Below are 13,254 nucleotides of genomic sequence, written 5' to 3' on the forward strand. Positions count from 1 at the left end.
ACTCCGAACTCCATATCTTAATTATTTCCGATTCGAGCTCAACGATAAAACTTTTATTTCTTTTTCTTGATTGTCTGTTTGTTTGTATACGTCGTAGACCACGGTGTGAACGAAGGAGAACCCGTTGACGAGCAGTACTGCGAGCCAGTGAACGAGGACCAGTTCCGCGACCCCGAGCCCGAAGGACAGTGCTTCGACCAGGACCTCCCCGAGCACGGGTCCAGCGGGATGCACTCCTCGCAGGCTTTCTTCTAGCATCTCCTCCACCGAAGACCATGTGTAGCGAAAATGGCCTCTCATACCATATTTCAATATAATGTTTTGGTGATTGATATAGACAACACAACACTTGGACTAATATGATTGTTAAGATGACCATTCTCAGGCTTTTAGGTTCAAGTGATGACAAAGAGAAGATAGGCGTAGATAGGCCCGAAAGGGCCGCCCCTACGGGGGTTCCGCTAGTTTGGAGGGTTGGGCTATATATATGCCACCCCATGGCTCATTTGAGGTTGCTGGAGACCAAGAAAGTATATAAGAGCCAAAGATCGTCTCCAACCACCATAGAGCTTCATTGTACATCATATAGGCTTAAGCACACTTGTGAGAGTGCTTAGTGCTTGTAATAGGGATTAGTTCTTGCGAGAGCTCCCTTGAGAGAAGTCTTGCTACGGCAAACAATCCTTGTGATCCGTCGTGTGACCCTCCGACTTGGTGTGGAGTGGCAACGACACTTTGTGCGGGGGAAGAGGAGACCCCCTCCTTGGTGGAGAAGCTCCATAATGGATTTCGGTTGGGTGACCGAGAGAGACGGTGGCGGTGCACGAGACTCGGTGTCTTGTGGGCACTTGCCTCTGCTTGCCGGCATCGCCTTGGTGGCGTAGTGCAAGACGGTGATCGGAAGAGCCTCGGTGTCCCGTGGACGTAGGCGTTTGTGCCGAACCACGTTACATGACCGTGTCTACTTAGGAGTTTGCATCCCTCTTGCACTTACCTCTTTACTTACCATATTATGTTTCCGCATTTACTCTACCTTGCGTGCCTCTACTTTCCTAGTTAGTTTGATTAGGATTGGTTATAGGTTGCAAGTATTTTGGGGTAAGTAGAGAATAGCAAAGATAAACCTTAGTCATAACTAACATGTATATGACGTGTTAGGTTTATCTTATGCAAGTAGTTTGAGCTCTAGGTTAAAAAGCGATTAGCGACCCTATTCACCCCCTCCCCCTCTAGGGTCGGACACCCCGGTGATCCTTACACCATGCGGGGGGTCGAGCTGGCGGACAGCACCCTCTGCACCGTCTCCCCGAGAGCAACCTTGTTGCCGGGGAGGACGATGCGAAGAGCGGCCGCCTAACCTGACACTAACGCCATGGTCAGGCGTCTCGATCCCCCTTCAGGCTAGGGGGCATCGCAGAAGCAGGACCCCACGGGCCCAATGCTCTTCTGCTGATCCCATTTAAGCTGAGGGATGGTGCGCACGCCCTCTCCGGCTTTCTCCCGCCGCTTGCAAGCATTCTTCTAGCATCAAAGCTTAAAAACACTAAGCCACCCCATCTGGGGGCCGATCGCAAAAGGCAAGGGAAAACATTACGAGACTTAGGCGATGCTGGAAGTAAGAGCAGAGAAGTTGGAGAGCAAAGAGAGTCCCTCAACCCCTATTTATAGCTGTGTCGGGCGCCAAGCTTCAAGCCTGTCGAAGGGCGAAGGTTTCGGCAGCCCGTGACGGCGCGGCACTCCACGAGCCAAAGATGCCCTCGGTTATCGCGCCAAGATGCGACCTAACAAGATAAAGCCGAGTCCCAGGACGCTACGCGGCACAGCATCGGCCCAGGCTGACTGCCCTCGAACGGCGCGTCGCAAGGCGACCAGGGAAAACAGGGCCGAGGCCCTGAGCGCGGGACAGCGCGACGAAAGCACCAGCTGCTGAACAACAGACGCCATCGTTGCCCAGGCCCACTCATCACGCGAATGCGTATCGTCCCCGGAACGAACCAAAAAAGGCACGCACCTCAAAGTACTCTCCCCGTAAGCGCACTACCCCGACCGACGAGTCGTCACATCCGCTGGACTGGCACCCAGGTGCGCCTGGCGGGTGTACAGCACCGACCGGTCACTTCAAGGGGGAAAATCGCCGAAATACCCTTTGGCCGAATCCCTTAACTCGACCAAAGCCTCGAGGGCTACTGTCGGGTACCACGATTAGGGACACCCTAATCGGGGTACTAAGATCACCCTAAAAAAATGCAAACACGCGTTAGGCAACTGGGCCCACGAAGGCCCACGGCCTCCTTCCAATTTGGAAGAAAGGAAAGGACTCGAAGAAGCCCAGCATGTGGCCCACTTGTATCCTCCCTCGAACCCGCAGAGCGATCTCCGCCTCGCTCGAGGGCTCCCATCGAGACCCTCGACTACGCCCCGCATCTCCGCCTCGCTCAAAGGTAGTGAATCTACCCTCGAGCGGGCAAATCATCTCCGCCTCGCTCGAAGATAGCGGACATACCCTCGAGCAGTCACCTCATCTCCGCCTCGCTCGAGGCCACCCCTCAGCATAAGGGACAAACGGCCTTGCCGCTCACCCACCCATCGTACGAAGGCATTAAGTGCCAACCACTCCTACATAGCGCCCAGGACAGACGGCGTCAGGCCGCCATTCCCCACAGTGGCTGTGACCGGAGTCCCATCCGCCAACTCCGGTCCCTGCTCCGCCATCCCGGACGCTGTGGCAATACTGTAGGACTTGCGACACGGGACGAAGCGCGCTCGGCACAGTTCCGTTACTATTCTGCCAACTCTGGCCGTCCTGACTCCACCTCGTCACACGTATGGCCCCGGACCCACCCCCTGTTCGGGAAGGGGTCCGGTGTCACCACGAGCCCCTCGGAGAGGAACGCCCAGCACTAGCAGCCGGAGGCCTGGACCTCCCCCTCGAGGGGTCCGGGACCTCCACGCGACCCTCGGACCACCTTAGTGCGCATGCCGGCACTTTGTCCATGGGGTCCGGGATAGCCACGTGCCCTGTCACCACCGAGACACACAAGACCCTGACCTGCAGGGCCCACGAAACGCCATCACGCCATACCTGGAGGACAGTACACGCTACAGCGACGCCCACGCCGCCTGCTGGGGTTGGCAGGACGCCGGCGCGATCTCCGCGAGGAAGGACGATGCCCAGGACGACCACCACGCCCGACGCCATACCCCACAGTGTACTTCCCACAGTACTCGACTATTGTATCCCCACAGCTCGGGGAGAAACGACGACTTCCGCGATCCCCTATACATGTACCCGTCCTTCCTTGCGTCTATAAAAGGAGGAGGCGGGCTTCCCTTAAGGGGGTCGGTCGGCTCTCTAGGCATCACACCGCCCACAGAGCACACACTCACTTCTACCCCCAACACCGCTATTCTCCACGCTCAACTCCTCTTCTAGCAGAGACTTGGGAGCCTCCCTCCCTCTCTCGCCTCGCTTGTACCCCTACTACAAGCACTCTGGGTGCAAGATAATACAGTGCCCTCGCACACCCTCTTGCTGAACGTACGGCCACGTGGCCGGAACCAGGATAAACCCGTGCGTTACTGTGTTGCCTCTTGCATCAACACTTGGGACGAGGAAACACGCAGCATTTACTAGTTGGTATCCGGGCCCCCGGGTCAGGACACCGACACTTGTGCCGAGGGAGCAGAGAATTAAAAGATGATTTTCATTTTAATAATTACACAGTACAACTTAAATACTCATATTGCATGTATATTCATTTTTATGAACGCACATACTCAATTTCTACCCATGAACATCTTAAAGACTGAGCTGAGCCGGTGATTAGTGCCACACGCGCGCCACATGATACGTGGGGTTGGAGTGTGGTTATTCTATTCTCTTACTTTAGACCACCGTCTTAGGATTTGCTTGGATAAGTTAGATTTGATTGCTAAATTCTACTATTTTAGCACCTATACTCTTGCTAAAATTTTAAATCTCTGTTGAAATTTAGCCCATCCTATTAGCACTTCTGTGTTTGGTGGACTAATGCTAAAATTTAACACTTACATTAGTATTTGGATCCAAACAACCCTTAGCTTCAGATTCCATCCTCATGTAACTCTTACCAATACCTCTTGTGATCCTATACTCTCATCTTGGATGATGCATCTAGCATTAACATCAGATTCTATCATCACGTGACTCCAAAATCAAGCACGGGCTATCTGTGGGATCAGAACCATACATGTTGTCTTGTCCCAACTCACCAACCAAACACACAGGAACCATACATGCTGTCTTCTCGATTTTTTTTCCCCTGCCGCGGGGACCGCCTTAAACTATTTTTAACACCTTGCAACAGCATATTCTGGCGGATCTTCTCCGCAACCAGGCAGAGACCACAGAGCAGGAATAGCGACACCGGGACAAAAGGTCCGGCAAAAAGGCAGAGCACCTTCTAAAGACCTGCACAATTCCACAGCACATTCTACACAGCGGAGTGTCTTGCTTTCCAACAGTTCAGTCCAGCGACACCAGCAATGGCAAAACGAACAACATATGAATATACTATAGGTAATTATATATTCTTAACAAAAAAGCAAGGATAGTTAGGAGTCGTAGCAGTACAATGGACTTCACGTCTAGCTCCCATCTACTCGCTCCGTGGACACGGATATGGGGAATGCTACACGCCTACACTAAACGGATCACCCCTGCTTCCTGTGCAAGAACAAATAGAGTAGGAGCATCGGTTTGGAGGAGCCGCTTGAATTTGCGCAGGAAAAGCGCAGTACCGCGTTTGTCATGCCAGTCAGCTGCTCTGGTATTCTGAAGCGCTCAAGTACTCCCCATTCTCCTCGAAGTATTCAACCAAACGTTTCAGGAACTTGTCACTGCTCACGGTCTCCACGTCGCACACCAGGCAGCACTGCCTCCTGGCTCGCGTCACCGCAACATTCATCCGTCTGTGATCACTCAAGAACCCCACCTGAAAGAACCAAAGACATAAGGTTTACTAAGCAGTGGATGTAGAAAAGCTGTGCCAAAGACAAGTATTGTGTTTGGATCAGATGGCGACAGGAATCCCCGCCTTATATATAATATAAAATAGGTAGGAACATCTTGTTTCGGCTGTGACAAGAACTGCAAACTATAGTCGCATGAACAAAATATTTGTACATCATGCTAGTGATGCTTACTTATTTTATTTGGCAATTTAAAGATTCAGGTGCATCTGCAATGCTGAATTTTACAATGTAACATAACATGTAGAGCAGCATTAGAGCTGAAGGCGAAAATAGGAAACCTTTCACTTTCATCTCACAGGATCTTGGAAGGGAGCTTTACCTCTTTCTTTGAGTTAGACCGGACCATTGAAATGATGATGGCTTCTTTCTCCCGGCCTTGGAACCCATCAACTGTGGATATCTCTAAATCTTTCAGTTTAGCATCTTTGTTTCTCATCATCTTCAGGCAGGTTACCTATGATATTAAAACATTCAATGATTCAGTTCTTCAGAACTAGGTGAAGTCCTCAAGAAGCCAACCATAAATCATCATATAGATGAATTACAAGCTGAAGGTTGCAAGAAACAATGTTCACAACGTAAACGGACTACAATTGGCCATGTGTAGTCTGCCAACCACCAAGGATGGTGTAAAGCAGAACAAAAGAAATACTGTAGACAGGCATCCTATATTATACATATACATAATACATGAAAATAAAGCAGCAAATGTCATGAGGATCAGATTGAAGAGTGATTCAACAGAAGATTAAGATGGTATTGCAGGACTGGTAAACTGGTATAGCATTATTTTCATAGGGTATCTAAGGGGGTAAGGGACCAAAAACCTGTGCAGCATAAGGTGTAATTATTCCAACATCAGATGCACGAACACCACTCTCAACAAGCAACTTGGCATGAGCAATGGATACTGCTGCCTCGCCCTCATTCATAGTGCTCTCCTCTTCGTCTTTTACTTCTTCCATATCGCACCTAAGAATATATGAAAAAGTTAGAAGCATTGTGTGAAAGGCATATAGCCTTAGAAAAAAGCAGGCTTCTTTTTTAATCAACCAAAGAATTGTTCCACATTTGAAAAGTTAAACTTCTGAGTTTTTTTTTAAATATGAAATATCTTTCTGCAGAGAAAATAGTAATCTTATTCTCTTGTAAAAGTTTACATAGCAATACTATTTGCAAGGCACACAGAAAACATGAAACAGAAGAATAGAGAAATTTCTATGCATGAACAGTTTGACAAGTACAATTACAAGTATTTTGAACAGCCAGAAGCATCAGATAATAATCACCCTGTAGTGTCAATGAGTATAATAGTTGGTTCTGTTGAAGAAGACCTCGTGACTTCTTCAAGATCATAGAGCATATGCCCAGCAACACTAGAATGTGCTTTGATCTAAGAAATATGGGACCAATAACATTAGGGAAAATGAGAATTCAAAGAATAAGAACAAAAAAAAAGGTTACTGAACTGGTAGCACAATAACATAATGTCACACCTTATTGTTATAAAGTTCTTTAGATGACCAATTCATAATGTGCTCGTGCATTCTGTACTGGACAGTGAGCATGGATGTGATTTCCTCTCCATAAGCTTCAGTAAGCCGTTCAAAGAGTGTCTTTCCCATCCCCTTCTTTTCAGCCTCAACACTTTGAATTGTTGGAGGAAGTTGAAGATGGTCTCCAGCAAGAATACACCTTGGCCCCTGGATGCCAAGAAAATGGATTAAGAAGCTTCATATCGTAACCAAATTGACTGAGAACATTGGGTAGATTACCAAAGCTACAGTATTGCACATGCTGACTCAAACCAAACAGAAAGGCCATCGCTTAGCTAATGGCATTACCTAGTGGGGAGTTCACACCAAAACAGCCACCAGTAGCAGGATGCTTTAAGTGAATTTTATGTTAACAAACAACTTCATACATGTCCAAAGATTTATCTAGTGGGTAATATTTGTGATGCTTTTTCAGCATATTCAAATTGCATCCTTACAGATCATATCATAAACTTTGATTTGTCCTTCAGTCGTATACTTACTTTCAGCAAGGCTATCCAGCATGCTATCTCAAGTGCCTGAGCAGCTTCATCAATGACAACCAAATCAAATGTAATGCCATTTAGCTTTTTTGAAGATGCACCAGTCAAAGTTGTCAGCACAACATCTGCATTTTTTAGTACATCAGTTACTGCAAGCTGCTGTCGTTTTCTTTCCTCTTTGGCAAGGGTTTTGAGCTCTTTCCTGATGTCCCTTTTAGTGTTCCGATCTTTAGCTTTCAGCAATTTGCTATTCAACACCTGCAAGAGGAGAGAGAGTATCAAGAAAAACCTAAATGAAAATATGATAAAATAACTGCAGTCACAATTATAAGAGCCTATCCATAGTTCATTCCTTTGATCGTTGTTGGTAGTGTGTTCAAAGAATGTACTCACTGCATTCTTTTTTATTTGATATTTAAGATTTTTCTGCTCTCCAGTGTGACCCTTTGAACTTGATTTTGTAGTTACATTAGTCAAATTCATAAAACTTAGTAAGAATATTGTGATAAATCTGGTGATGTAGTTGTCTTACATCAGAACATTGATGATTAAACATATAGATGTTGAAATTTACGCTTGGTAGCTTGGATTCGAAGAAGCGGTCATGGGTTGAATAAAAGCAAAAATGTGGAAGTGAATAGTATTTACCTTCATTTCCTTGCGAATGTCTCCTGCCAAGCTACTATTATCAGCTCGCAATACCTGGTCCCAAAAGTCATATGAATACATGAAGGTATCACAATTAACATAGTTTCAAACAAAGAAATCTTACAAGAATTTTAAACCGCTTGTGTAGTTGTATGGTTGATAAACATAAAAAAGACTATAAAACCAACTCCTTTCCTAATGTTGGAAAAAGAAAGAATCAGCCTGCAATAACAGAGGCAAAAAGTGATCTAACCAAGGGAAATAATACAACACTCATAATATGGATTTTCACAAAATCTCCAACAAAAACAAATGATTGCAACTCTTTACTATGCATTTCAATAAGCCGACAGTTAAAAGATAGTCAATCATCACTTATGAAGTAAATAGCAAAGTTCAAGCATCTAGAAATTCTAGTTCAACAGCATAGAAGCTAATTGATAAGGCACTTAAAACAGGGTTATACCTGTGCATCAAGAGCGCTGTCGAGCACTTGGGGTAGTAAACGAGCAGGATGCCCTAACCTCACTAATTTTGTCCTGCAGAAGTTCAACAGCCCCATGTCACATTGAGCAAATTGGTGAGAAAGGAATATACTGCGTCACTTATGGGACAATGAGATTATTTACACGTTCTATCTTCTCTAAAATGGATACAGTATATGCTTGTTATTTTTTCCCAACAGAAATCATCAAAAACATCTTTCATAACTTTGCTTCAGCAAACCTGTATCGTGCAAGTCGCTCAACAATATTATCCACAGCGATATTAGATGCAGCGCAGGCAAGAATCTTTGATCCACGCTTGACCTCCTGCAGTATTATCTCAATAATAGTTGTTGTTTTTCCAGTTCCAGGAGGCCCATGAAGCAAGAAAACATCCCTTGATCCAAGCGCCTTCGAGATAGCATCTTTCTACAGAATAAACAAACAATGGCTGATAAGCATCCAATTTCTGCTCTATAGTTAAAATACTATGATGTGTCTTGGACGTTTATTCAAAAGCAAGGTGAAAAAACATACATGTCCAAAGATCAAAACAGAACATTTGTGCAGTTCTGATTTTTTTTCAAACAATAATAACTTTCTAACCTACGGCACTGGGTACGCCCTTTTTTTTAATAACTTTCTAACCTGTAGTATGGAACTTCATGAAAGATCATTTTAAAACTAATATATGTTAGTATGTTACCAATGCCAGAGAAACAACATAAAAATATGACAAGGTAAGCCATCAAAATTTAAGAGGGTGATGTGATCCTAGACTAGACTACTGACATTCAAGAAGAAGGTGAGCTAACTGATATTGAAAAGTAAGAGGGTGAAACGCAGAAGTAGTCATAAGCCATAGCACACAATGTGATGTACATCCACAAGCTGCTGAAGCCTCCTGGGTTGGTTTCAGTTTAAAATTTAAGAAATGCTCCCATTTAGTAGAACTGCAGCTAAGATAAACTATCAACAAATGTTATTCCTTTCTTCTGAAACTTAATTCAAAGTGTAAACTGTTGGGTGTTTCACCGGTTATATGGTAGATATCCATGCAGTGAATCAATTCATTGATGCGCTTCTTCATACGACCTACCTAAGTGATAAAGTGTAGAGAGTGCAACCACTCTGTTCACCAACAATGAAGGCATTAGGTATGATAGTTTTAATTCAGGCTTGAAGTTCTTTCAAATATAGTCATAACATCTTTACATATGGTGTTACAACTGATAAAAGCAACATCAACTACAATTGTATCATCTTCTGATGCGGTCCTCCTAAAATGCCAAGCATCAGAGACTAAGACCATTCTTTCTGGCATTGTAGCATGTGATTAATGCCAAACATCCTGGTGAGTTGAATTGCAATTATGGCTCCCATAACTAAAATAATTATATATAATGTAAGTCTATCACTGCAGGTTGGAAAATCAGTGTTAATTCATATATGATTCAACTTCATGTAATGTAATTAATGTGTACGAGGGACAACAGAACAAAACAATTTACTGCAATTATATACTATACCATACTTGTAAATAATACAGTAAATCCTACTGTTCCAGCAAAAATGATAATTTTGATTTGCATATGGCTTTTGTTTAACTCATCCAACCATGCGGTCAGAACGAAAATGGAACTCAATTATGCAGCATCAACAAGCTCTTACTGAATGTGATCAAGAAAGGTAAAATTTCAAATAGTGACCTGTGAATCATCCAAATTCTTGTTGAATGGACTGAACTTCATAGCATCCTTGGAGCGCATGGGTGCTTTCTCTCCAAACAAAACAGGAACAAGGTTTGCACAAGGTCCTGTTTGGACAGCCTTGCTAAGTTGAATTAGTGCATCCTTCATCCTGCGATAAGTGACCTAGAATAGAGATTATCACCATTCGATGTCTAGCAAGTGGCAACAGCAAATCTGAACTATGCTAGGAAAAATCTACGATGAAATGAGGTCACATTCAAACCGTTGGCCAATATAAAAATCAAATAACGATCATAGACTGCACATCTAAAACAAATAGGTGGTAAGCCGCAAGTGTAATTGTTCGTGTGATGTGCAATTTTGAGTTGTGTAGGCACGATTAACAGAAATCATGGAGTAATGCAAAAGATGGTAGTACCTCATTTGCAAGCTTCTCAAGACGCAGAGGGCTGTTTAAACCATCTTCAGGAATATCATCAAAAGCAACGGTAATGGAAGAATCCTGTTGATTCAAAAACAAAGTTACTATTGTTACTCCTACAAACGGAGAAGAAAAAAACAAAAATAGGCAGTCTGAGATGACATGAAGGTACCTTTAACCGATAAACTACACCTTGCCCAAGAGAAGCAGATCCAGCATCTGCCTTATTTGGCTTCAGGGCAACTACATCATGCGTTCCAAACTAAAGTAGCATGAAAAAGAAGCAAGCATTATCATGACAGTAAACATGATTGCAATCAACATCCTGTGAATTTACAAAGCACTTGTGAGCCTTTACTGTCACACAATTACCGCACAGTAAAACATGTTTAATTGACTGAAATTACAGTGACTGCTCACAGAAGAAACAAGGTGCCAATTTCAACAATGGATGTAATGTGATCTTAATGTGCTCTCACAAAAGGTATTCAGTACAAAAGAAAAATGTTTGGCTCTATCCATCCACAGTTAACACCACTAATATACACAAGATGACTAGCGCAGGATTTGCAACTATCAAGTCCCACAACAATTACACAGAAATTGGTAAAGAGCTCATTTACATAACAATCCGAATTCCCAACCCTACCAGTGTCACGACAGCAAACACCCAAAAGAGAGGGTGAGGGGGGGAGGAGAACAGCCTCACCTTGTGAGATGGGAGCACGTCGCCTTTGTTGGGCTGGAACTCCAGGAGCGTCTTCCCCATCAGTCCCATCTACACTACGCCCCAACCATCATAAGCAAGTCAAAGCCCATTAGAAGATTAGCACTGAACTGCAGCATCCTAAATGACACCAAACAGCACAAGCAGCAAGCAGCAACAGAGGTACAGAACTGAAGCACCAACCTGGGCGTCGGTGCACTTGAGGTTGGCGATGACGCTGCCCCGCCTCTCCAGGCTCTTGGCGCTCGTCTCCGACTCCGCCGATATCTCCGCCGCCTGCGACGTCCCACCATCCATTCCAATTACCAGCCGAGTCAAAAGCAAAAGTGAAATAGGAGAGAGAGAGAGAGAGAGAGAGAGAGAGAGAGAGAGAGAGAACCTTCTCGAGATCGATGAGCGGGGCCATGGAGGACACGAACTCCTGCAGCGACATCATCCTCCCCGCCGCGCCCTTGCCGCCGCCGCCGCCACTCCCCGCCATGGCTGATTTGGCTGGCTCAATGGCTTGTCCAGCGGAATTGGACGATTGCGTATCGCCTCCGCCGCCGAGAGAAAAACCTTACACATGGGCCGTATAGGGCGGCCCACATTCAAGGCCATCAAGCACTTGCGCTTTTTTTATTTTTTTATTTTTCAATTTCGTTTTTTACAAAAATATATTTTTGTTTTCGAAATTTACATGAATATACCCCGGCCGCCCCGCTGCTGGGCGGCCGGCACCTGCCCGCCCCGCTACAGGGCGGCAGGGGCTTTTCTGCAAAAATTTTCGCAGAAAATTTGCGCCCGAGTCCCTGGAGGACCGGTCGTCCGGCAACGGGGCGGCTGGATCTGGCCGCCCGACTGCGGGCCGACCACCTCCCATTCCCTTCTAAAAGGGTTGCCCCCCTCATTTGGTTCAAAAATTCCTGAAAAAAATACTCGGTTCGTCGTAACACTATTTATACACCATATTATGGTCTAACATTTAATTAATCCTCGTACTCCGTCTGCGTACCAAAGACCTGAAGGATGCCTCGAGCTCTATCACGTTGAGTGGTCCAGGCCTCGAGTTGCGCCGGCATGCTCATCGTAGACCCGCCATGAATCCTCATTACATTTAGTGAGTAATCTAATTCAAGCAACCTACACATTTCAAATTGCAACAAAAAAACTTAGTACACAAATCTTAAAAAATCGAAAATGCCGTCAACATTTACTCACCGCCCCAGCTAGTGCCTCATCCCTGTGTCGTGCATAGCTATTGACGCTTCTTAAAGCGCCAATTTACGTACCGCAAGCGCACGGATCGTGGTAACTTTCCCTTAGAGTACTCCCCCAAGGTTTATCATCCGTGGATCGGAAGCGAACTGACTAGGGTTTACCATCTAATCTATCAAACCTATCCTAAACATGAAGCGAAGATTGCATATAAATTGAACACTTGATAGATATGAATGAAGTATAAGTGTTCATCACACCCACAACCGTAGATGAGATAACACAACCAAGGAGCTAGGGCCTATCGTCTCTAGGTACGGTTCTAGTGAAAAAGGTGATCAAAGTATAGATTGCATCTCAACTAAAGGTACACGAAATCATCTCTCAGAAAGGGAGCTCGCAAGCGGCCTACTTTCCCAAGGTTGCCGGTGCGAGGTGCGTGTCGACGCCTAAGGTTTCCCAAAACTTTACCCCAGACTCCCATGGTACTCGCCATCGATCCTATTCCACATCATGTCGTCGCTAGAACTTTTCCCTCCGGCATGCTGTCACCACACCAGGGTAATCAACCACTAGCTAAAACATGCTACATCAACGTATCCGCAAGATGTAAACTAATTACCATGAATAGATCTAATCTTACTATGAATATATGGATGCATTACATATGAGAAAGAAAGCATGCATTGAAGTAGACCAAAGTCGAGACAACTAGAATAAAGAGTAGATTGATATCACCATCGTGTGTGTATATACCCCGATGAATGTTGGGGATGACTCTCGAACCCTACCATGGCACAACCTCGCAGGGAGGCCATGGCGGCTAGGGGTGGCCTAAGCCATCTCCTAGGTACCCTTGAAGACTTGCGGCGGCCGTCGTCTCCCTCCGGTCTTAACTCTAGGTTTTCGTCGAGTTCTGGGTGGATTGGATCCCCTCCCTTGGGCGCTTAGGGGATTGTATTTATGCCATTGGGGAGCCTTGGGGCGTGTTCCACCTTACCTTGCACGAGATC

General features: G+C 45.3%; 1 protein-coding gene across 2 annotated transcripts; it reads right to left on the reverse strand.

The window, feature by feature from the left end:
• Positions 1-4,525: 4,525 nt before the first annotated feature.
• LOC120690277 (DNA-binding protein SMUBP-2-like) lies at positions 4,526-11,589 on the reverse strand. Of its 2 annotated transcripts, XM_039972868.1 has the most exons (16): positions 11,424-11,589; positions 11,228-11,320; positions 11,027-11,095; positions 10,490-10,579; positions 10,315-10,398; positions 9,894-10,058; positions 8,426-8,613; positions 8,166-8,238; positions 7,700-7,753; positions 7,052-7,309; positions 6,510-6,716; positions 6,303-6,406; positions 5,841-5,985; positions 5,333-5,467; positions 4,780-4,973; positions 4,526-4,705 (listed from the first exon to the last, which is right to left on the reverse strand). In XM_039972868.1, exons 1-15 carry the CDS (start codon positions 11,523-11,525, stop codon positions 4,797-4,799), a joined length of 1,944 nt encoding a protein of 647 aa, XP_039828802.1. In that variant the 5' UTR covers positions 11,526-11,589; the 3' UTR covers positions 4,526-4,705; positions 4,780-4,796. The 2 variants fall into 2 exon arrangements, with proteins under 2 accessions (XP_039828802.1, XP_039828803.1); XM_039972869.1 differs by lacking the exon at positions 11,424-11,589 and having other exon boundaries at positions 4,526-4,973; positions 11,027-11,100.
• Between the last annotated feature and the right edge of the window lie 1,665 nt (positions 11,590-13,254).

This window comes from Panicum virgatum, chromosome 9N, assembly GCF_016808335.1.
Source record: "Panicum virgatum strain AP13 chromosome 9N, P.virgatum_v5, whole genome shotgun sequence".
Lineage (NCBI taxonomy): Eukaryota > Viridiplantae > Streptophyta > Magnoliopsida > Poales > Poaceae > Panicum > Panicum virgatum.